Source organism: Tachypleus tridentatus, chromosome 1 (genome assembly GCF_004210375.1).
Source record: "Tachypleus tridentatus isolate NWPU-2018 chromosome 1, ASM421037v1, whole genome shotgun sequence".
Taxonomy (NCBI): domain Eukaryota; kingdom Metazoa; phylum Arthropoda; class Merostomata; order Xiphosura; family Limulidae; genus Tachypleus; species Tachypleus tridentatus.
In genome coordinates, this window is record NC_134825.1 from 71,213,684 (window position 1) to 71,241,077 (window position 27,394).

Genomic DNA, 27,394 nt, shown 5'->3' on the forward strand with positions numbered 1-27,394 from the left:
TTATAATGCTCCCATGGCTGATAGGGCAAGCAATATTTGGTGTGATGGGGATTCGAACCAGCGACCCTTGGATTACGAGTCGAATGCTTTAACCACCTGGCGATGCCTGGCCCATTGAAAGGGAAACTATCAGATATGCAAGATATTTTTTAAAAAAATTAAGAAAACTAGATTTCAGCACAGGACAACAGTAATAGAAAAATATCGGAAAAAGAAATACAAGTACATCAATAACTACTGTGATAACAAGAAAAGAAATTGTCTACAATGTGTTTTCTAATGCTACTTTTATTCTTGTACAAAATGTCATTACACATATAATATAGTGCTTTTCAACAAACAGGACGGAAATGCATATGTCAAGTTACTTTGAAAAATCTTAAAGAAAGAAAATGGTACAGACAGGAATGTTATGTTTTATATCAGTCCTTACCATATGTTGATTTTTACTTTAAAAATAATGTTATCACTATACATAAATGAAGAGTTCAAATCATTATATATATAGTTCCAATAAATCAATATATAACCTATATAAATCTAGTTCAAAACAATTTCAAACCTACTCCATACTTCCTTAAGTATATATATTTTTTTTCAGTTTGATTTTCATACGTAAAAGTATTATGCTTCAACTATTTCCTGTTTGGCTAAAGTATAAATAATGAAAAACACTTCAGGACAGAATAACGTATATAATGGGCTGTATTGTACTTCACTGCTTGGCACAGAACCAAAAAATAAGCTAATTGACATTATTAAATTTCTAGGGTAATTGTGTAGGTGAATTTTAGGTATAGAGCTGATTGAACATGTCAGTATGTAGTTTTTCTTTAAAAACATTTAAGTACCATCAATCTCACTACAGCTTCAAACTAATAAAAATAGAAGGTTTTTTTAAGAATACACATGTCTGTCACATGTTTTATGTGAATATTATGAAACAGCTAAAGAATCTCATGTCCTTATCCTATACTAATATCACAAAGAGAGAGACCATTTGCAAAGGATGACCTGTCAACCTTGTGCAGCTGTTCTCCAATCATATTGAAACAAACTGAACAGATAGTCTACTGTAACCTAAAAAAATAGTCAAAATAGATTAAAAACAATGGTGGTTTACAATAATCTAATGTTATTTATATTGTAAAGCCATTATGGTTAAAAATATCTGGTCAAAACAGATTATAAAACAAGGTAAAATGAAAGTACAATGTTTGGGAAACATTCAGCAGAGGAGTAAAGTCACTAATAGTAGGTTATTTTGTATAAAGTCAATAATTTCTGTTTTTAAGTACAAGAAACAAGAAAGTTTCAACTTCAGGCAGAGCAAACACAAACTGAAAAAATCAAGTAAGAATTAAAAACAGAAGAGACACAAATGATATAAGAAAATGCACTTGACAATAGTAGAATATTATAATGTTTCAATGAACATTTATCATTAACATATATTCAAACATTTTAAAACTTTTGATTACACAGAAACACAAATAGTACAGAGGTTGCATGTTATACTAAGCAAACAATATTCAATGATTAATAGTTAAAAAGGTCAAAGATATTTGTATGTAATAAAACAAAATGGTGAAATAAATATACATGTGAAATCAATGCAATTTAAGTAATACTGGTAAAAACAACCACTTTTATTTCTAAAAATCCTTTACAATTAAATAGTTGTATAATTCTGTTATCAATTACATATTTAAAAAAAAATGTGTGATAGAAAGAGATGTCATTTATATCATTACAAATAGATAATAACACACACTTAGAAACAAGGCCAACAATGAGCACATTTTTCATATATAAGAATCTGCTGATAAACAGACTGAGGTGAATTTAATTAGAATGATGAGAGCTGTAAATTTACTGATGACTGATGAACTGGAAGCATTATTTGTTGATCAGCACAAATAAAATTTGATTACATTGCTACGTTTTAAACTTTTAACTTTTGAATTGAGAAGAGAATTTTTGAAAACTTTTTTTTATCTTCTAAGCGTGACAATAGATGAATTAAATTTTTTCTCTTTTCAAAGAAATCCATAAATGAAACATTAAAAACAGGTTGCTTACAAATTTCCTGAATAACTAACACGATATACCTAAATTATGGAAAAATATTGCTAAAAATAATTAATCTACATAAGATGTTATGTTTCAAAAATTATTTTATTCTAAAAATAAATAAAAAATAAGATTGTATATATGTCCTTCAACAATGTAGTGTTATTAAATTTTGATAAATGCTCACAAAATAATACTAACTGTGCAAGCATAAGAGAAACTAATTAGCCATTTAGGACAAAATGAATCATTAGCACTAAATAAATTAATATAGTGTGCTTGACATACTATAATGTATTTCCCTTTATTTCAATAATGAATACTTAGAATTTATTTTAATAATCAAGTTGCTGATGTTTGTAACTCAGGAAAACAGAAATACAAGATTTCTAAACTGAGATATTCTGGTAAAACTTAAACATGAAAAAAGCAACTGTATCTTTAAAGTACAAAAAAATTCCACAAGCATAGTTTATATTTCCAGAATTAAAAACAATTAACAAGCTTTCCTTGTTAGTATCAATCTTTCAAGCATTAAATAAAAAATAACTTGACAACATCATGATAAAATTGAAAACACAAGGTTAAGTAAACCATATGATAATCTGGGAGTATTCCACAGTGTATAATTACTAGTCAGGATGAACAGAAATATTATTTAATTGATTGCCAGCTATTTGTACTTAGATGAAAGCAACAAAAGAATTATGCTAGACTTTTGTTTTTAATAAAAGAATAAAATAAAAATCTGAGGAATATTGTTGAACACATTTTAACACCAGACCCTTCAACATGCCAGCATGCATTAGGTCTTCCATCCATTTTCAAAAGGCACACTAAAATTCTGTGGTTCTATGTACTACTTCAAAGTCAAAACAGAAAATAAAAATACAACGTTTTCATAAAAATAACAAATAATAGCTTTACACATTTAAACCAACAAAAATCGTGCGAATAACAAAATAATTTCTTCAGATAAGGTGTAAGAATTGTGTTTACAACTTTAGCATGATGACACTTCTTTAAAAACAACTTGAATAATAAAATACTTTATCAGTGCCAGCACTGTTTTATAGCACTTTAAAATATCAAAGTAGAATACAACCTCTCAATGAACATTCTGATAAAGAGATATCAACTTCAGTGTGTATATATACAGTGTGAAAAAGCCATGTTTTTATTCATGGAAAACTTTTAAGTAACTCAGCAATTTTTTACCATTACATAAGAAACCTATTTACAAATACTTGTGATCATGAAATAGAAAATGATCATTCTAGAAACATATACTGGAAGGAAACCTACAACCTTTGTACTAAGACCAAAGAACATGACAGAACACACAATTATCTTCCAAGTTGTTGAAGAGTAATCATTATCAATTTTCAAACACATTGATGATAAAAATACCAAAACATTTTCCCCTTTATAATAAAAAAAAACTAACTTTTTTCTATAATAATAGCCTTATTAATTTGTTACCTTGAAAAATTTTCTGAAAATTAAGTGTTTATGCATTAACATATGCATTCTATCTTTTCTACTTTTGATTTGGAACACTTAAAAATTTTCATAAATAATATTTACTCAAATTCTTGTTTTAAAAGTGAATAAAAATGAAGCACTTAAACCAAAATAAAATGATTTTTTACCATAAGTAAGAGGCTGAACAAAAATGAAATGTATATCTAAACATACATGTAAATTTCTATAATATGGTATTACAATGAGCCAACTCAAAAGTTACCAGACAGTATAACAACACATTTAAATCAGCTAACTGAATATCCAACCCAAATTTCATAATACAGAATAATGTCAATTAATACAGACTGAATGTAATAATTATCACAACATTATCACATTTTTTCCCCCAATCTTTGTCAAGATGTACAAACTTAGCCCTTAGTCACTAACATTAATTCTCTTAATTTACCATTCTCTCAAACCTAAACTTATAATCCATTTTCTACCTGAAAGCCTTGCAACCAATTAAAATTCATTCTAGGACCTAAGCATGACTATCACCAGCTCTGTAAATTTGCTGTTAACATCATACAGCAATCAGTCATTATAGCCAACTACATACAAGGTCTGTTTAAGATGATGCTCATGTTCCACAACATTTCACCTTTTTATAACTGGGTTTATGAGTGAGGCTGATATGATTGTGTCCCTTTGGATGATTGAAATCAGATCTTTGGTAGATGATTTTCTCAACAAGATATTCAATGGCTTCATCTGTAATAGTTGTCAGCTTTTAATAACTAACATATACAATATTTTGTTAAAGCTTGATCAAAACTAACAGATCATTTTGGATAGTGTTTGGGACTGTGGTCAGTGTGAATAAAAATAGTAGTTTTCATTTAGTAATTAAGTCATTTTTGTTTCAAATAACACTTTCTCAGATATATTGTGACCCAATGGATTGAAAAAATTATAATAGCAACTGGTAATAAAGAAACAGGACACTAATTTCATCAGCTGAAATAATAAACATAAAAACTGTAAAGTAATGTCTAAAAATTATGTTACAAGATATCTAAACAATTATATGTTATTCTGTGAAGCTTTCTAAATTGGTTTTAAATTAATATATATATATATATATATATACACACACACACATGACCTAAAAAAACAAGAAGAGGGATTATTCATTTCAGTTAATATTTTCATGTTATAGGCAGAAAGTATTAATAAATATTGGAATAGACACTGAAGTAAATCTGAGATGTTTCAATGTCTGTATGATATTTGTTATTGTGTTTAACAATTATAAATTCAAACCAAACCTGTTAAAACGTAATCAGTCAATTAGCTCCCTATTGTTATGGACTGAGTTTCCATAAGTTTAGAAAACTGAATATCTTTCAACCTTTATGAAAGCCTCATTATAGAGATCAAATGTCATCTAGCTTAAAGCTCTTGTCAAATACATTTCTAAAACATTTAACAATAGCTCCATTCCAGCTGCCAGAATCTCTCTTAAACAAATGTAGTAATCAGCAAATATTATTCACACATTCTAAAAATCTAAATTTGTTTTATTACCAATTTTGAATATCATGAAATACACAAGAAAAAAGGTATAAAAGCTATGCTATAAACTAATTCACACAATTATGCTATGTCCAGGGGCATAGATCCTGGGGGGATGGAGGGTATACATCGCCCTTCATTTTAGGTGTGTGTGTGTGTGTGGGGGGGGTATGGTGCTTACAATCATCCCCCTACAGTTTGGTCTGTTGAATTGTTTTATTGCATCACAGGCCTACAAATTGTGTGTTTGTTCTTGTGATTCTCATGTCTTACCAATCGAATTGCATAATTAGGCCTAGATATAGGCTTTTTCAGGAGCCGAAATGTACATCTTTATTATAGGCATGCTTCTGAGATTTTCGATCTAAGCGATAGTTTGTAAGTATCAGTCAGTAGGCCTAGGTATACATGTAAGTATCTTGGCAACAAGATTACTCTGTGACTGCATGTTTACAGCTTTCAGGTTCACGTAATCAGAGATTACCAATTTGCAAATTGAACAGTCCACATAAGTGGTTGCAAAAATCATCCCCCTCATTGGATGTAAAAAAATCTATGCCCCTGGCTATGTCAAATGGATTTTTTTCATTTCCAAGAAAGCCAATTTATACCACAATATTTGGAAAAATTATCCTAAATTAGACACCATTAAAATACGAAAGAAGTTTACACAAAATCATTGTAACTTCTCATAAACTATTTGCTTAAATCCATAAGTCAGTTTTCTGATGTATAGACACAAATATTTTTTTCAACACTGTAAAGATACGTTACTGACTACATTTGTTCAAAAATTAAACAAATGATCATTAAATAACATACTACTTACCAATATGAATATTTTCTTTAGCTGAAGTAAAAAACCAAGCTAAGATGTCATGCTGTTTACAAAATTCTGTTAACACTTCACAGTTGATTGAAATACCTTCAATATCACACTAGAGAAAAAAAAATAAAAAAAATTGTGTTGACAGTAAAGCATATTTAAATACTTTTAACAAAATATCACATTTATTAACAACATTAAACAAATGTTAAGGTATTTATGTGAGGTTTATTACTGAGTGTGTAATGTTATATAATGCCACAAAATTTCTAATCCTGTTCATATTTGAAATAAAAACATCTACATTTTTATCAGATTTTAATTTCTAAAAATGATAAACATTTGGTTCGAAATGTGTGAAATGATTTATGTTTGTATATATATTAAAAGCTTATGAATAAATCAGCAAAGGTTTTAGTTTGCATTAGGGCAAATCAGCACTTACTTTAATCAAATTTGGTAATGAAAAAAGAAAAATATAGATCATTTACACCAAGTCACAACTTTACATTTATGTAAAGAAAATGTAACTCATAAGTTGGTGTTTCTTTACATAAAGAAAAGACAATCTTTCTATACTATTAAATTCTTAATTATATATCAGATACTTGATCAAACTTTCCCACTACAGTTTTCACTTAAACTGTACCCTGAGTGACAACTCAAGTTTTCTATAGCTGTTGAACACAACGTGAAAACATCTTGTGAGAAGTGGTTTAAAGTAAATTAGGTTTAAAGACAAGAGATTAACTTTTAAGTGACACAGTACATAGATGCAATGCATCTGAATAATGTGTATTTGTTTGGCACAAAAACAAAACAAAAAAATAAATCTAGTACTACTAGATGAAATATTTTGAAATTTCAGAATTACTTTCTAAAGATTATATAGCTGCTGCAAATAAAGAGATTTCTATGAATATGTATCTTTGAAAGACCTTAATGCTATTGTAGCTTCAGTTACTGATATTTATTTTTTACAATCCAGTTAAAATTTCCAATATAGTTTTTTATTTTATAAAAGTTTAAATCTGATAATTTTAGTCTAAAAAACAATACACACAGTTCACTGTATCTATGGTCACTAGCATTCAATATAAATAAATTTTTACCACTGAAAATTGTAAGCAAGTAAACATTTATAACTGTTAGTCAGAATGTTAATTAATATAAGCAATAAGTTTTAAACCAATTTCATACTCAGTTATACACGCTTTTAAAATTTTTGTCTCAGTAATTATTATTTATCTATTAAAACAGTTACTTAATTTGATAAACCCTAATGTGAACATGGCCTAACAAACAGCAACATTGAGAATGTAACAAAATTTAATATGGTTTAGTGTAATATGACCTAACTAAGCCTACTTCATCTTACTACATAAAAAATTTACTTTTCCTATTATACTGCCATATTATCATTAGTGGTGGAATTCACAATTTTATTTTCTAGAAACATCACCAGGCTAAGCTTTTATTACATATTTAGATCACTAACCTATGACTTGTCAAAGATAAAATACAGGAAATTACACCACATCATGAAAATCAAACTAATAAACAGTCAGTAGCTAAATTCAATAAAACTTATAATAAAGTTACAAGTTTCAAATTGACAATATTTTGTTCAAAACAGTTTTAACTTTTCTTCCAGAGATAATGAGTGCCTTATATGTTGAGAACAATTTAAAGAAATTCACAAACACTAACGTTTTAGTTTGGAGTTTGCTGGAATCAACCAAAATTAAAATTAAATATTTTATAAAACTGTATAAAATTAAACAAATAAAACCCTTTATTGAATTAATTGTATTACTGCAGAGTTTTAAAATATGTGTAGAAGTTTATGCTAGAAAACTTTTAATTCAAACTTCAGTGTTCAATTTTGTTCATGGGACAAGGTGGACTCAGCTGGATGCTACAGAGTTAATCAAAATGGAATGGTAATTAACATTGTAAAACACTTTAATTCTATGAATGTCTAAAAATTAAATAACTTTTATTAAGTGCATAAAATGAAGTTTTACATTACGTTATGAGTGTACATGTTATGGTCTGAAATTTACCTTGTTTGCCAACAGTATTATTGGAATTGGTTGTCCATTCTGCAAGGTAACTTTATCAGTAACATCTTTCTGCCACTGAAAAAATAAACCAATATTACACAAAATAGCACACCATTTATTTTTTTCTCTAATGTATAATGAAGTCCATGCTATGCAGTTGTGTGTTTTTACTTTCCTGCTAATCTAATGTTCATTAACTAACTCTTATGAGAAAAGTGTATGAAAAATTACAATTAAATGAATAGTAGATTACACTAAGAAACCTAAACCACCCCAATAGTCTACCAAAAATTAAGGGTTTTATGCCTATAGGCTTGTAGGGTAATGTTACTTAACCCTAAAAAAGCTTAAGAGGTAAGTTTTGTTCACAAATTATTCAGAAAGCAAAAACTTAAAATTTAAATTGAGTAAAAATTTACCTTTTTTATTTCTCCTAGTTGTGACACAGAGAATTAAGAATGCTGATATTATTGTAAGATATAATGTATTTACATAAAATGAGCTGAAAATATGCTTTTCATATTATAAAACAATGGTAAGATTATTTAATAATAAAAACAAAGAAATAAAAGATTAAACTTACATAGTAATGGATGTGAATTAACAGAGCTAAAACAATAACATGTTAGTAAAAGTATTAACATTTGGTTTATGCATAAATGTAGTTAGAATGTTGGGCATGTGCTATGTTTAAAACTGCTTCTCTTAACACAAGTTAATCATACATATAAATATATATACAAGTCATAAAATTACTCACCTTAACAACTGATTCTAAAGTTGTTGGCCTGCCAAGAAATAAAAAAATGGATATTTGATTATTTACACAAGCCAATAATACCAATAACAAATTATGGACACAAAATCTTTAAATGCAAGAACTGCTGAGCTTTTAAACAGTTTAAAATCTGGAGAACCAAATTTACATCCTGAGTTGAAATGATCTACTCCCACTGTCAGTTTACTTTTTCATAACTGGACATTTAATGACAAAGATATTTAAGATAAATTTCCAAAATGCAATTTTTGTTGAAATATAATCACTAAGTATTTGTTATAAAAAATGAAAAATAATTGCAATGAATTTATATACAGAAGAGAGAGAACTTTAAAGCTAATAGACATCAAATGGAAAAGTTACATTAATAAAAAAATTGAAACACCTTTCCTCTACAAATGTTGGTCATTATTCAAATTACAAATGAATCATATTTGTGTGCGATTCTTTTCACTAAAGATGTTTTTGTTACAAAGTCCACAACTAAAACTACCACATTTCAAAAGATATAACAATGTATAACCAAAATGTCTAATTAACTAGCAAAGAACAGAAAACTTTATTTGAAATATTATATGCATATTTATTTCATGTTACTAATAGATGTATCCATGTGACACATGGTGAGAAGTTCATGAAAGTTAACAAATCATTTATATGATTCATTTATAAAGAAGAGTCACTGTTTCATTTTAACCATGTCTATATCTTTACTGGGGTTTGTAGCTATGTATGCAGAAATCTACCTAGGTTGGTTGAAAGGTTCTCTATTGCTATGTACATATCTCCATTTACAATAAGAAGATTTAAAAAGAAGTACAATTGCAGAATTAATGTTTGACCAGTTATAAATATAAACAGTGTTTCTGTTTTTGCCCGAAGTATGCTGATGATTGAAAGTACATTGACTCTATGTATACCCCATGTAATGAAAGAAAAAACTGGAGAAATCCAATCAATACCCATAGTGGCCATCTTCACTAACTGATCTATATTTAGCAATCACTGAAGCTATGAAATTTGTGCATTATAAAAGAAATATAACTTTTTCTCAACACATCTCCAAATATTCCTAGTTGATTAAACCAGAGTTCGTAGCTCCAATTGCAAAAGCCTAAGAGGATTCAGAGGACATATAAGTACAAAAACAAACATATTTGAATAATCCAAACTCATAATTTCCTAGCTAGTTGGTTTACCACTTACCAGATTTTGGCTAAGAGCTAAATAACTGAAATATACATACAAAGCTATTCACTGAATAACAGTTGCATATGTACACTAGATAAAAATATAATAAACTTAAAATATGCCAAAATAAAAAAGAATTATGTTTGTCTGTTGCTAAGTTATCTATGCTGTGCTAGCCCCAAGTATCAAAAGCCAGTTTCAACGTTATAAACCTTTAGATTACTGTTCAGTCACTGAGGAGGAAAATAATTATGGCAATGTGCTGAGGTAAATATTAGTATGTTGTTTATGTTAGTAAAAGGTAGTGGTGTATGACATATGTAATTATGAAATTTTGATCTTGTTTGTGTAAGTTACAAATATCTACAGAATAGCTATTTGTACTGATGTTTAACATGTTAATTTTAAATTACGTTTTCAAAGCTTATAAGAACACACAAGGTTTTACATGTATAACTGATAAATTATTGCAATTGTAATATATGCTAAAAATTATTTCAAGTTTACTGACTGGCTGAACCTCAGTAAATAGCTATTTGAGTCTACTATGACTAGAATTAAATATGAAGTAAAGATTTGTTTATTTTACTTTGAATTATATTACTTGTGTCCAACAATAACTCAGTTCAAGAAATAAGAACTAGAAAGCTGTAGCAGCCTATTTTGAAAACTCAATCTTACCTTGACAAATCATAAACAATGATAGCAGCAGTCCTACAAGACCAAAAGAAGGAATATAAACTTTATTGGACAATTCTTGTTTTATAAATTTATGAAATCAGATCACAAAATGACAAAATACAAAAGACCAATGATCAATTGCTGGCTACTACCACCATAAACACAGTTCTTCTTAGGACTTCCCCACTGATGGCAGCAGGTTAGCAATAAGATGTAAGCTAATTATATATAATTTGAGTAATTATTGGTTTACATGGTAAATCATGTCTTCTACTTCAATTACTTTTATTTATTAATAAAATATTAAGATTACTACTGTAGTAAAGAGCAAAGCTGATTTATCCATATTACAAAACCAAATTTTAAGTTTTTCTCATTAGTGTGAGATATGACATATTCCAGTGAAATGTAGTCAGAGCATGCAAGTTGCACGCTGCATGACTGGTCAGAAAAATAAAAACATGGAAATAACCAAACACAGATACAAAAATTTTTGAAGGGTTGGGTTCAGCCTGTGAAAATGCATGCATATAAGAGTAATAATATATTTGTGACTTAACATGAAACAGTAACAGGAATGTTTGAGAGGAAATGTGCTGTTCATTTAATAGTCAATGTTGAAAATATAGGTTTTCATAACATGCTTTCCTTTAAATTTCCACTTATTTTACTAAACGCTCAATTTTTGGGAGTTGTGCTTGGTAATTTTAGGTATAATATACTGAAATGTCTTCAAAGTAACATAATTTTTATATAATTTTATGTGGGTACAAGAATAATTTTGAAACATTCATCAGTATATTCATATTTATCATACACTTGGTGATAAGCCAATAAGCATTTCAAAATGCTGTCTACAAACAAATTGAAGCTTAAAAACATAACACATATCAGATGTATACAAAAGGCTACAAAAACAAATAATTTCACAATTAGTGTGCAAAACTGTAAACAAAATCATTATTCAAAATGAAATGAACAAAATAACATTAACATTAATTCCATTATTATTCAAATATATAAAAGTTCCATTTGCCTGGAAAAATTAATAAGCAATTAAATTTATATTGAATTTTACTGAAAAAGTAAAAGACCCACTGAAAATCACTTCAACTTTGAAGACTGTTCCTGGCAATATAAATACAACGATTTAATCAAATTATAGTCATAATTATGCCTATTGTTTCTCATAAAACATTCTCTCAATACATTATTAATATTTTACTGATGTTCATAATGTATATTTATCAAGTATAAAGCAGTATGTCCCACTTCACCCATTGTATTCCTCATGCATGTCTTGGTTTAAATCTTGTTCTAAATAAATATCTGAAGTAAAATGGTTCAACAGAGACTTTGAAATAATAAAATATTTTACAACATTGTCTATTCAATAAGTGTGTGGTCTTAATGCAAACAACCGAGCTGGGGTCCATCTTTATGCAGAAATACATTGAAGTATCCTGAAATACTGCCCAAACTTATCAAAATACACAAAAAAGCACCATAATTTACCTAAGTATGTGAAAATTACTTCATCAAATGTTTAATATTAAATATAGTGTGGAAGAGAAATGTATCAAGCTCATTTTGTTTTAAATATTTTTAATAAAATTATGTTACAGAAAATCTTTTATGTGTCTTTTACACAAGCTTAGTTAGAAGTTTATTGATGTTGCAACCACCATAAAAAAGATGAAATAAATCTAAATTATCCCTTTTCTGTCTAGAATGGCTGCAGATGATAACAGAACATTACTTATGAATAATGTGGCCTCAGAAATTATTTTATTCAATTTAGAAAATGAAACACACACACACACACATATCTATATATATATAATCTAGCTTTCTAATAATAGAAATAGCTTAAAATGACTTCCATACCTAGTCAAACCGAGTACCAACAGTGAGATTTGAAGGAATTGAAGTTCAAATGTCAAAATTATTATTCAACCATCCCACACTTTTAGACTCTACAGCTGTTAGTTCAGTGAAATCTTTGTCTTTTATTGGTTACAAATAAAAAAACAGTAAACGTCAGAGAGAAGTTATGTCAAGTTGTGAAAGCAAGATGTTCAGTGTAAGGCAAGGCATAAAAATAAGAGAACATAATGAACATGAGTGATTTTTGTGACACCTTTGAGAAACAGGGTTTATAGTTTCCAGTATCTTTACAGTTTCAATTTGACTCTAGTTTAGGTGTAGGATTTCCTCACAAAGAGAAAATAATGTAACAAAATTACATAACATGTTTTTAATTATGATCACTTTCTCAGATTTTACAAAATCCAAAAATTATGAAAAATATGTTGCATATTGAGAGCACTTTGCATTGAAAAGGGCAGGGTTCAAAACCCTCAGAGCTTCACCCCTGTGTCTGCCACTGTGATAATAGGGCAGGATTCAAACCTTCAGAGTTTCACCCCTGTGTCTGCCACTGTGATAATAGGGCATGATTCAAAGCTTCAGAGCTTCACCCTTGTATCTGGCACTGTAATAATATATACAATGAAATTTATTTTACATTTATAATTATTATTTTACCATTTGCATATTATGTGTTTTTTGCACTACAGCAGTTTTCTCATGATATGATTGAAACTAGACGTGCAGAATTTTCACAGCACGTGCACTAGGTGTCATGTGCAGAAGATGAATGGGAACAATGTACATGTTGCATGCTTTCCTTGTCAAGTTAAGAAGTAGGGAGAGTTGTTAAGATGTTATTATAGAATAATATATAAAGAAAGATTGTTGGTTGGATTTCATCTACAAAATGGTTGATTAACATTATCCCTTGCATTTTAAAATTTATTCTGGATGTATATTACACTGTAATTATTACTGTAAGGCCTACTTCAATTTCTGTCATTTTCATGACTGTATAAAATGTACACTTTGTCATGACTCTCTCCCTCAGATATTCTTCTGGAAGCATATCTTTTAAAATAGCAAAGTTTCAAAACAAATATATTATTAAACATTAATAATTATACCAGGATGCAGAAAAGAGGTTATGAATTAATAGTGATTGACATTTTAAAAAAATATACATGTGCTCTTCCCTCCAAACACATTTTGTACACATTTGAAAATTGTCACTTTCCTTAAAAAAAAAAAAGAAAAGAAGAAGAGGTGAATCTAGTTAAAGCAAGAAATATTTGCTCCAAAACTGGCATTTGTTATTAATGTATTTCAAAAGGAAACTGAGTGAAAGAGTTTATATACTTACGCATACTTGTAATACACACGAGTCATATACCCAAAGCGCTCATGGCCTGCAATATCCCTACAAGATGTCAAAGAAAAGAAAGCATTTCCTGTACATGATTTTAAAGTATGTTAACAAGGCCTGACTGTTTTAAAATCTATATATTTTATATTCTCCTGAAGAAGAATAATCAACTATTTGAAAACACTCATGTTTTGGGTCTTTCAATATATTTGATAATATGGACTGATGGAATTCAAGTCTCTAAACCTTGCATCTTAGAGATAAAAAATACAAACTTCAGTTCTGGACATTGTGCATAATGCTATTACTATATTTTCCTATCAGTTATGATAATTTGTTTATTAAGCAACCAGTAGAATAACATACCTGATTTAAGACAGACAACAGAATTGGGGTAAAAAAAATTATTTAATTTTTAATAAATAGCTTGTAAAATGATACTCTAAAAGTTCATAAAGAATTAAAAATCCTAAGTCATGTGCAACAATGAGTATAAGTACACTTACTGATCATAAGATAGAACAGGTAAACTTTTACACAAATATGCATATATTATTATACATAATGAACACTTATGTTTGTCTATAAAGGTGAATAGTATGCACACCTACTTTTTCAGTTGTTGAACATGTTTAGCACGTGTAACCATTATTTCAACTGTTGTATGTGACCAGCACATGTAACCATTATTTCAACTGTTGTACATGATAAGCACATGTAACCATTATTTCAACTGTTGTACGTGACCAGCACATGTAACCATTATTTCAACTGTTGTATGTGATAAGTACATGAACCTGTTTTTTTCAAATGGTGAACATGATTAGCATGTGTATCAGTTATTCTGCTGTACAAATATAGCTTTCATACTCATTACTGTAAAAGAACACAAATGTAACACTTATTTACAAAAAGTCGAGAATCGAGTTGTATATACAGTACTGTACAAAAAAGTTAGGATAAGCAAATATTTTGACATTCTTTCCATTTTGTGGAGCTAATTCTTTCCTGAAATTACAGAATGTAAATGTCAACACTATGGTAATGTTTCACAGATCTATGTTTACACTGAATAAACTAGAATTCCCATATACTTGTACCAATGGCATATCATAAGAATTCTGCTTGAATGAACACACTGATCAAATTTAGGATCTGAAGTAACTGTCATGGTACCCCATGCAGTGCTTTAGCTGTATAGAAAGAAAGTAGCAAAGAGCTAGAATATAGTACCAGTATATGCTAGAAGAAACTAATTTAATAGCACTCCATAAATAAACCTTAATAAAAACATTTTTTAACACTGTATATTAAGTTTTGTTGTCATTTCATGGCTCAAAAAGTGTGGAGAACTGTCAGTAGAGTAGAGAGTTCACATAAAAGCTTTACATGATGCTGGTTGGACTCTCTGGCAAATTGCTGTAGACTTGAAATGCTCTTCAAAAAATGTCAAGTACACCCTAGATCATGAGACCTGAAAATAAGAAAGGAAGAGGCAGAACACCTGAGGTCAATGATACTGATGTTAAGAATCTTTTTAATGCAGCCTGCTGGACAGAAGGAAGACTACCACTGATCTCAAGCATGAGATAAACAACCATGTACAAAATAATAGAAAAGTGTCCAGATCTACAGTATCAAGAAGACTTAACAATAATGAAATATTTAGTTATGTAGCAGCTAAAAAATGTATTTCAATCTCCAAATATTGTCAATAGAATGAAATTTGATAAAGAGTACAAAAACTAGACTGTTCATGATTGGAAAATGGTGTTATAGACGTAAAGAGTCCAAGTTTGAAATCTTTGGTTCAAAGCGTAGGTTATATGTCTGGCTGAATAAAGTTGAAAGATACTTACCTCAATGTATTGCACTTATCATGACACACAGGGGAGACTGTGTGATGGCTTAAGGGTGTTTTGTGCTGACGTGACAGGAGATACTTCCAAAGTAGATGGAATAATGGACCAGTGTAAGTATCACCAGATACTGATCCATCATGGTACACACATTGATTTGAATATTATTGGTAAATGATTCTACTTCCAAGAAGATAATGACCCCAAACATTCATCTAACTTATGCAGTAATTTTTTAACAAAAGAAATTGCTGGAGTCACTGAAATGTAGCATCATCCCCCACAGAGCCATGATCAATCCAATTGAGCAGATCTGATATTTGATAGATCAGAAACTTAACAAATAAAAAATTACTTTCAATGAAACTTTATGGAAGTGTATTAAAGACATTTGGAGTAAAATCCCAAAGGACACTTTGACTGAATGTGTTGCAACAATCCTTTAAATACTGTCTGCAGTTATTAAAGCAAAAGGGAAACAGGGTTTACTGAGCTCAACATTTTCACCAAGCTTCTGTTGTAATAAACATGAAGATTGATAAAATTTTGTTTCATTTGTGATTTACCTTCCATCACTCTTTAAAAGTAGTCTGAAATCTAATTTTCGACTTTGTCTTAATTTTGCATAGTACTGTATTATTACTTTGGCCTAAGATGCATAGCAGCCATTACATTCAGAACCATTTGTTTTGAAAGATTAAACACACTTATATAGACACAAAATAATTAAAGGGTTTTTAGAGTGGGAAAGAAAAGTTGAAAACATTTTTCTTAAAAATTTTCAGGTAAAATAATAAAGTGGAAAAAATTATAATTCATTCAAAAATTATAATTTATTTTACATTACAAGTAATTTACAAATATTTTGATTAACCTCTCCATCACAGGTTAGTTCAGAATGTTGACAATCTAAAAGTGCAGTTTTTAATTTTCATTTTAAGTTTAAAAATACTTTTATGCATTAAAAAAACTTCAAATTTCACATGTGAAATCTTTATAACCTCCAGATAATTATCAAATGTTTCTTAAGAAAAACTTTATATTTTGTGTTATTTTAACTAACAAATAAATCTCTGTAGAGATTTGAGTGATTTCACTGATCTTGTAACAACCATAAAAGTTAGGAAATAAATATAAATTATGCTATTTTCTTTACAGAATGATTAGATTATAACTTGAGAACAAAAATATTTAGCTTAAATATAATAACATTTATACATATTAATATATTGACCTTTCAGCCCTTGCTGGCTAATATCACAGAAGATACAATTTTGCAACTCAGGTAAACTCATGTTACTGTATCCACTACTATAATACTAACCTTCACTTTTGACAAATTGACCAGTTTTGGCTGTTGTAATGGACTAGTATTTTGTAAAATACAGTAACATTTCAATTATTATACATTATAAATATATATATATAGATTATTAATATTTACAAACAAGTTCTTAAATGTAATTTTATTAAAACACAAAACAGTAAATAAAGAAAACAATTAGCTCTTCTAGTTATGACCTTTGCACTTTGTTGCTGCTTGACATAGCTTGCTAAGCATTAAGAAATTTGCATTTGGAGGATGCAAAACGACATTTTTATATGTTATATATGTACATTTGAATAACCAAAAATCATAAATTACTATATTGATATAATAAAAATCCATTACAAATTATCATGTTTATTAACAAAGAAGTATTTGGGTCTAAAAATGTGAAATTTCAAACAGGCTAAAGATTCAAACTACCAGCAACAAAGGTTTGTCTCAAATGAAAGAAGGGAAGCCAAGGTATTTGAAAATGGCTGAAAAGGCTATTACGGGGATATTCTGAGCTTCTGATTGGTTATTAACAAATCATATACAGAAGTGTATACAAAAACCATTTCCAAAAATGGAAATAGGTGAGTTGGACCACTGTGTTTATTTCAGTACATGAGAGATATCTCAACAAATTGAAAAAGATAGAAGATTCTTATTTTATATTCTAGCTTTTCAATATTGGTAATTTGAGCCAGTGCTGCATTCTTACACCATGTGACACACAAAAATCAATGTTTAGGTGTGTTTTTAAATATTTATTTTTAAATTAAGAAATGTATAATATGAATATCTAAATTACAATACACAATTTGATATCAAACTTAATGACATAAATAGCAGTTAAATAAATTTTTGAATGCGATTCAACAAATTCAATGACATAGCATTTGACCCATGACATGTATGGAAGTGGTTAAAGAGTGTTTCTGACATCACATGATGAATGTGTGGCTAATACTTGTTTCAATAAATAGTAGGGAATTATTTCAACAATATAAAATAATGAATTGGACCAGGAAGATTGTTGATTGTGTTAGTGAGTTTGTTACATTGGCAGATTAATCACTTGCTCAATCAGTGTTAGTTCAATTTTGTGAATGTTGAGTTTGTATTTCAACATATTACTAGCAAGACAAGAAAGAGCTGTACACACTATAGAAGTTAGCAAGTAAATAAATTTTTTTATAATTTTAAAGTCTGCTATGAGCCCAGGCATATCAGTCAGTGTTAATTAGCCTATTTTGTAGAACTTGTGGCAAAAAACAAAAAACAACAAAAAAAACATTTTGTTATCATTATATGGAATGGAGTTTCCATTATTTTTAGTAAATAATCCAAAAATCTCTCACAGTGTGAAACTTAAGTGTTTAATTGTATTCAGTTCTCATATAGGCTGATTAAAATGAAATAATTAATAGCTTACCACAGTTGCAGTGTTACGTGTGTCTTGGCATCCCATAATATGGATTTTATAGCAAAATCTACACCAATAGTAATTTTATAATATTGAGAAAACACACCTGAAAAATAATATAATAAAAATCATTATTCTATTTTAGTACAGAAATATCTGAAATAAACATTTACTGGTAATACCATCTAAAAGAACCAATACTTAAACACATCTCAATGCCATATCTTAGTTTGAAATGCAATATGCTAATTTCTTTGTTACAGTTGTTAATCTTTAACAAAAAATAACATTATCCACATACTTACTTCTAGACAGAAAATAAAAATGTGAAGAAAGTTAATCTGCAACATCAAATACAGATTTATCTACAGATAGCATGGCTGTACTCTGTGATGTTTGTTGCAACAAATTACATGATATTGATTTTTAGAACTATTGTTCATAACACACAGTATTTACAAAGATGGAAAAAAGAAACATTTAGCACATATGACTATTGTTTGAAATGAGAGAGAACTTACATTGAAATATGTTATTTAGAAATTGTTGTTTACATATACATTTTTGTAACTAGACTGTATTAAGATATGTATATAAATTCTGATTAAAAAGTTAGCACACAGGATCACACTGTTAGTTGTAATGGTTTTCAAGTGAGACCCAAAACTTGAGAGCTATCAAATGCACTCACATTTTGAGTCTTGTTTGAAAACCATTACAGATATATGTATACAGAATACCTTACTATGACCATGTAATACAGTATATTATTTTATATGCAGGTATGATTGGTCAATGGTGTTGTGGCAGGTCAAGCTCTAAAGGCCACAAGCAAATTTTTTTTTTATTTTTTATGTTTCTTATGATTTATAGCCAGACAACATGACTATTGCAATCAGCAATGTAAAATATCAAAAGAAGTATATTCATGAACATCAAACAATTGGAAACAATTTTGTTTTTGCTGTTAAGCACAAAGCTACATACTTAGCTGTCTGTGCTCTGTCTACTGTGGGTTTCAGAACCTGATTTTTAGGGTTATAAGCATTCAATCTTAATATTAGACTATGAAAGAGCCACTAATTAAAAAGGAAATAATCTTAATGCTTTGTCTAAAATATGTCTCTGAAAATACTTTTGGGAATTTTCCAACATTCAAAAAAATCAAGGGATGTTAATGACATTTCACTGGTTCAGAAAGGCTTAATTGTATATGAATAATTCTTGTATTGTAAATGCCATGAATCATCAAAATATATTAAATCTGATCATTTTTACTACAAAAAATAATGTTGGTGATATACATATATGACATGTCCATTATTAGAAAATTCTACTAATCTATATCTACATATTATTCAAATTAACTAAATAAAAGTGTAAGTTACACATACCCTCCGTGTACCTCCGAATAATTGCAGTTTTTCCTGAAAGGATAAATACAGATATCATACGTTATTTCAATATTTAAACATTCAGCATTTTAAATGTTATATTTAATAACAAGTAGGCAAACAACAATTTACAAGTATACAAAAAAGTTTTATTGATACTGGAACATACAATGTTATGACAGAAAATTGGTCTGCCTTAAATCTCACACTTAAATCAAAGGGATAAAAGTATACACCAGATAAAATAAAGTTTTAAAAAAATGTAGTATCCTGATCTTCCATGGCATTAAGAGAGATAAAATGTCATATTTTATTTTTTTAAACCTTATTTTAATTTTTTTCTCTGTTTTTCTGCTGTGTAGTTACATAATTTTTTGAAAGTTTAAGGTCCATGACAGTCAAAATATTTGATCTTTCAGACATAACAAAAAATGGTTAGGCCCAGTATCTTCCTAGAAACAAACTTTTGAAACACTTTGAAATCAAAATTCTCACTGTTGGTCCTAACATTATCACTGTATAAATAATATAAATAACCTTAAAAAAGAGCAATGTAAATTAATCAAGATCAGCAGTTACAAACCAATTTCTAACTGAGAACCTGCTAGTTAAAAATACCAAAATTTCACGGACCACTTTATACAATATTCACTTTTTAAGTACTTGTACATTATTTTCCAAAACAATATACTTGATTAACTACATTTTAAAATAAACATTTCTTTCCACCTATATGATGAACCGATGGCTGAGAACTACTGATACATATACACATAAACAATGGCTAGTTACATTTATTTGTCTTTCAGTTACCATCTATATTATGAACTGGTGGTTGAGAACTACTGATACATACATACCTAAACAATGGCTAGTTACATGTATGTCATTTAGTTAACAGTTTAAATAGGTAATAGATAAGTTATAAGTTTATGTTTAAAACTAATACTAAAATTTAATTTATGTAAGAGAGAGCATTAACTTCTAAAAACTTCAGATAATAACAAAAAACAGTATTCAGTATTTCAGGTTTTATTATAAATTTTCATTAGAATTCTTGCTACAGAGGAGAAATTCAGCAATTACAAGTGGACCTACCAACACCAAAATCTCCTATAACAAGAACCTTGAAAAGTAGCTCCTCTGTCTCGTAATTAGAAACTGAATTCTCCAAAGTATTATTTTCTCCCTGAAATGGCACTACTGCAGTCATCTCTTATATTCTTTATGTGGATTGAACTTCAAGTACATTCAAAAACCTGTAAAGAAATTACTAAATTTTTATAAACATGTATAAATCTAAAAGAAATCAGCCTAGTTTTCATAAACCGATTAACTCTTTGAAAAACGTTTGATATGCATTCATAAGTATGTGGGAAACTGATAATCAAAGTAACATAGATATACCTAATTCTACAGGGAAAAATATAAAGTTACATTTCATATATGAATACTTGTTGGCAGTTTGCATTTTATACACTACTATATTAATAAAATTAGAAATTAGTAAATTCTTTCCTACAACTAACATTTTTATCGCAATTTAATAAATGTCTCTAGTTAAAAAATACACTAACATAACAACTTAATGAAATAAAAAATTAGGAATCTCTTTCCTAAAACTGACATTATCACAACTTAATACATGTCACTAGTTAAAACAAATCACAAAAGCAAATTTAAAATGCTATTCCAGGTAACAGCAATACTAATCCATGAATGTGGATTAAAAGTATAACATAAAAATTGTTGATATTGACAATTAACTTAGTACATTCTAAAACATATGAAAGAAAGTAATGGAAAATATGTTATAATCTGCTGAAAACATTACATCTGTCATATCCAATGCCGATGAGGCCTTTTATCAATACCTGTGCTTATCTGATAGGGTCAAAATTGGTAAAATACTAAAAATTGCCAGACTTTAAATTTTTAGCATTTTTAGCTATATCATGATTCTGTAGAGTAACTTGTATCAATTGATATGTTAGACAAAAACTTAGCAAATTACCTTTATTACAGTTGGAACAAGACAATGCAACTGAGTCACACCTGACCTACAAAAATGCCAGTGTATTTTACATCATGCTTGATTTCTCAAATTAGAAGTCATAAATGCGAAAATGTATTTATCCAGAAAGAATAGTTCAATAACCGCCTGCCCTTTTATTATTTCTGTGATGAAGGTGCAAGAGGACCATGAAGGTACGTGTGTATGTGCTGTGAAACCTTATAAGTGTAGTGAGTATTGGTATAATAAACCTAAAGTAAAGACGTAATGTGGGATCACTTAGCCTAGAGCCAAGTGCATAAAATTTATCATGAAAGTAATAATATCAATTCAATTTAAAACTAAATCATTTCTGAATTAAACTATTTTCTGTTATATCACTAGTTTTTAATAGAAAAAACTCTTTAATCAACACAGACTCTAAATTAAGAAGTCAACAAATTTTTTTTCAGTTTTATTTTATACTTTCAGTACATAGACTAACAACAATATTAAGTTATACTTTGGTTGTACTGGCTTTTCTATATCTTAGAAGTTATTAATCTAACTGATTTTACCAACAGTTATTCTATGATTACTTTACAGATTCATTTCATGAATAATTTTAATTTAGATTGGCTCACAAAGGAATTTACTGGCATTTGACTGCTTCAACTGCAATTTTCTGTCTCTTTTTTGGCCAAGCTTGATTTTGCAGAAGTTATTTCAGTTAGCTATTAAGTGTGAAATTGGTATATACTATGAAGTTGGGGTGGTATTTGACCAGTCATTTGTGATGTGTTATATGCCAGTGTTTAATACAAATGAGAACATGTCAAAAGAAAAGGATCTTGGCACACTGGTAGATAAGTCACTTTAGGCATCAAAACAGGGAAGTGTAGCTAGTAATAGGATACATATACTTACAAACATTATTATTTTCTAAACTGAAAATTTATTTCTGATACACAAAATAGTTTTACTCTATTAGTAATGCCCTCTGTTGGCACAACTTTATAATGCTCATCACTAGCCTTCCCATTCTGCACTTCCACACAAAGGATTATGCAGCAGTTCTCCACCAATATGAGTGTGGCACAACCCTATCATAACCTGCACCTTCTTCACATTTACACTCATTGTGAAGATGTAAACAAAAGAAATGAAGAATAATAAAGTGGCATAAAAAGTGGAATTACCCTTTCTAGCAGCAGAAGTCTTGGGCAAAAATGAATGATAAGGGAAAATAAGAACATTGGAATTGCAGAATAACACAGAATAACTGCATCAATCATAAAGAGATGAGTAACAGGAACTTCATGGAAAATGTACACAGAGGAAGAGTGAGAGCATTATGAACGAGATTCCAATTTGGGAGAGACACGTGAGGAGGGTGGGAAGGATGTAAAAGAGAAAATGAACAAAATAACAAAGACAACACTAGGTGTTGGAAGACAGAGGCAAACTCAGTAAATACGAATGCACAAGATAATGTAGCTTGATAGATGGCAATTAAGGAAAGTGACAGTCACCTATTCAAGATCCAGGTGAAAAATGTAGTCAACTGTAGGAAGAAAGGTTGTGAAGGATGATATCTCCATTGGAGTGGCTAGTAGCAGAAAGTATATCATGTATACTGAAAGAATGCCGAGAAAGAAGGATGTGCAATCAATTAAGGGACACAACTGCAAAGCATTTACTGTCTGAAGAGGGACTGAACAAAAGCCATTTGTTAAGCCAGAGGGCAGGAATGGACAGATGATGCAAGCCTAATTGAAACTGATGAAGAAGCATGGGAGACAGAAGTAAAGGAAGGGGGATATCACTAAAAATCTGTGCAAATGTAGAAACCATGTCTCAGCAGATCAAAACAAAGCTATTAGAGTACATGACATGGAATGGTCTGAATTAAAGAAAGGACTTTGGAAAGAAGACAAATAGGAAGATATGTATACATGGTACATGCTTTCCAGTTTTGACTAAGAGCAAAAGCATCCACATACAGAATATCCCAATTAGCACACAACTCCTGAAGTACCTGCAAATCTAAAAACCACTCTTTTGGGAAAATCTGGTCAAGCTAAGATAAGTCTGTACCAGATTTAGGACACTTGGAATGATATACTAAAAATCTGAGGTGATGACTGTAGACTAAGTAGAGAGTTTCAACATGGTTCCCCTTACCTGGTGGTACAAGACACACTGTAGAGTTGTTGGAGTTGATCATCATCAAACATCCCAAACACATCCAACAGCAGTTGAAGCAGAACACAATGAACCATCAGCAACTCCAAGATGTTGATGTGAAGGGACAATTTTGCAAGAGTTCAACAACCTCTTGAGTGATGAGGTGTAGACCTCAACCCAAAAGGGAAGCATTTGTAAGAAATATGATAATCTGGTCAAGGAGGTGGAAGAGGAATTCCAATGGTAGTATTGGTAGTATTGGTCTGATGCAACCACCAATCAAAGTAGGCCTGTAAATGGAGAGCAGGGTAATAGGAACATCTGAGAAAATCTAAATAAGCTCCATTGGTTGAGTAATACCCACTAAAGGTGACATGGGCAAGACAAAGGGGAATGATGTAGGGTTGCTCATGCAGTTGGAGAGGGAGAAGCTGAAAAACTGCAAATGAGAAGTTCCATATCCCAAAACAAAGGAGAAGAGGCAGGACCTGACTGATGAAGTAAATGAAAAAACACATTTAGATTAATTTTGTGTAGGTGCAAGAAACAGCTTCCCCACCTTAATGAGCCAATCCATTCTGGTAGCCTCTTAAAGGAGAAACTAGTATTAACAGCAGATTTGACCTAAAGGTAACTAGTTGTCCATGTAATGGTGGAGAAAAAGATCTTTAAGAAAAATCAGCCAACCAAATGACCTATTATATGTATACATATAAAATTACACTTCAGTTCAAGGCAGCAATAATACAAAACAGGATTTCTTTGTCAGTTTATGCTGCTCTGTAAAATCCTAATGAATAAATGTTAAAAATCAAGAAAATAATATAAACAAATACACACACACACATATATATATATATACATATAGAGCTTAGAAGCAAAATACAACATAAGTTATTCTTGAAACAATTGCGCTACCAATGGCATTGTATTGATGGATATCCAAAATTTTAAGGTAAAAGTCCAATAGATACATTGCCCAAAAGTATGTTTTGAAAAAATTTGAAATAAATCATAAAAACTACAGAAATAAAAGACTAATTCTCTCAAAACAAATGAATGTGCAAATATTATTAAAAAGTTTAATAAAATTAAAAAATATAATTAAAATTACTTTACTTATATGCCTTCTCTCTCTCTTCTTAAGACTAATTCTTAGCTCTAATAATCAGTGATGTCGAGAAACCCACTTGTTGAGAAATTTATATGCAAAAAATGGCTCGTTTGGGTTGAGAAAATATTTTACACAGAAGAGCAAACAACGTTTCGACCTTCTTCGGTCATCGTCAGGTTCACCAGTTTGTCAGTCTGGATCACACTAAGGTCATCACTTCTCAGACATATTTTGAGTACCAGTTCCTTTATAGCACATCTAATCCTTTGCATGCATCAGGTATCTATATTATTATTGAAATACAGCTAATGCCCTCTACATTCCGACACTCAGTTACACAACCCCTTTCAAACATGTGGTCAGCTTCCGGTCAGTTACCTCTTTCTATGTGAACCTGATGATGACCGAAGAAAGTCGAAACGTTGTTCGCTCTTCTATGTAAAATATTTTCTCAACCCAAACGAGCCATTTTTGCATATAAAATTCTTAGCTCTATTTCAATAATAATATACATACCTGATGCATGCAAAGGATTAGACGTGCTGTAAAGGAACTGGTACTCAAGATATGTCTGAGAAGTGATGACCTTAGTGTGATCCAGACTGACAAACTGGAATGAAAAATAATGTTTACATAAAGAATAAAAACACTTTCCCATCAAAAGTTTGGATAATATAGTTGCAATAATATCTAGAACATCCATTTGAACTGACTGACAAATAATTCACCACTAGTCAATTATATGTACTTCAAAAAACTTTCTGGTTTGGTTTGAATTTTGCACAAAGCTACACGAGGGCTATCTGCACTAGCCATCCCTAATTTAGCAGTGCAAGGCTAGAGGGAAGGCAGCTAGTCATCATCACTCACCACCAATTCTTGAGCTACTCTTTTATCAATAAATAGTGGGATTGACCATTATATTATAATCCTCCCATGGTTGAAAGAGTGGGCATGTTTGGTGTGATGGGGATTCAAACCCGCAACCCTCGGATTATGAGTTGAGTGCCTTAACCATCTGGCCATGTTGGGCTAAAACTTTTTGAAACATCTGAAAAACAACAGTATGAATAATAGTTTTGATTGTTAGAAAACCATACAAACTTTCATCAGGCATAATGTTCTACTCCAAATCACATTGCTTACTGTAGCAACTTCATCTCACCACAGACACGGTTGACAATCTTGACCTTTCTTTTGACCAATATATTGTAATTGTCACAAAATGCTTTTACTTTGCATTGATACTGCAAATATTTTTATTGTAATATACAAAAATGAAAAGATACCAAATACACTGTTTATATTATAGATATTACAACCTCTAGATAAGCAGATGCCATCAGTATTCTTCTACTAGTTGTTTTCTGAAATGTAAGGTTGACAATGACATTTATATTCCAAGGTGAGTTTATCATATTTCGTATACCTAACATGTTCACATTCTTAGGTTAGTGAAACTGACAATTTCTCTTTCTCCTAAATTTAGTTACCCAATATTAAGATGAATTTGTTGTCGTTTGAAAATCACCAATACAATAAGACATCAGAAATCCATAAAAATAAATCACTATATTGCAACTTGAATACAATCAAAACATGCAAATTTATGATTGATAACAACTATGCTAATTGTTTTCAGAGTAGTAATTTTAATTTATAAGTTAAACTTGTAACTGTAGTTGTGTTATTGTACCCATAAATCTACGTTTATTAGTTACTAATTTCTAGTACTACTACTAGCTGTAATTGTATAAACTTATAAATTAAGGTAAAATACTCAGTCATTATTTCTCAGAATAATGGATAGTAACTTTAACATTAAAAACATACATAAAAAGAAATAAGTACACTTTTTTACCTGCTGTCAGTATTAGTTCATAATCTTAAAAGCATAAGTATTGTTAACGTCGATGTAACCTTGACTTATTTTCCGCCAAAGAACGCTGACATTCCCATGTTAGCCACAATGATTCATACCAGAATCTGGCTTTATCTCACGAAGATCGCTATGTCGTTTAGCGAACGAGAAGTTATAACAATCGTAACAAAGCAAAAGTTTGCTGAGCCATTTTGTGTCTTACTTAAATAATTAAACATTATCGCATGGGTTCTTCCAATTAATTCTCAAAAGCAACAAAGATATAATAAGTCAACTGTATGATAAATAAATTCACTTGATATACTTTTGGGTTGTTTAGTATTAGTGTT

At 29.7% G+C, this 27,394-nt stretch overlaps 1 protein-coding gene across 4 annotated transcripts; it reads right to left on the reverse strand.

Moving 5' to 3' along the window:
• Positions 1 to 270: 270 nt before the first annotated feature.
• LOC143251930 (ras-related protein Rab-32-like) lies at positions 271 to 27,178 on the reverse strand. 4 transcript variants are annotated; one of them, XM_076503301.1, is made up of 11 exons: positions 27,045 to 27,178; positions 25,700 to 25,793; positions 20,988 to 21,148; positions 19,890 to 19,922; positions 18,505 to 18,601; positions 13,896 to 13,952; positions 10,661 to 10,693; positions 8,771 to 8,798; positions 8,011 to 8,085; positions 5,948 to 6,056; positions 271 to 4,314 (listed from the first exon to the last, which is right to left on the reverse strand). In XM_076503301.1, the coding sequence occupies exons 3-11, from the start codon at positions 21,100 to 21,102 to the stop codon at positions 4,184 to 4,186; spliced, it is 678 nt and encodes a 225-aa protein (XP_076359416.1). In that variant the 5' UTR covers positions 21,103 to 21,148; positions 25,700 to 25,793; positions 27,045 to 27,178; the 3' UTR covers positions 271 to 4,183. The 4 variants fall into 4 exon arrangements, with proteins under 4 accessions (XP_076359416.1, XP_076359419.1, XP_076359436.1 ...); XM_076503304.1 differs by lacking the exon at positions 25,700 to 25,793 and having other exon boundaries at positions 27,045 to 27,174; XM_076503321.1 differs by lacking the exon at positions 13,896 to 13,952 and having other exon boundaries at positions 1,634 to 4,314.
• Between the last annotated feature and the right edge of the window lie 216 nt (positions 27,179 to 27,394).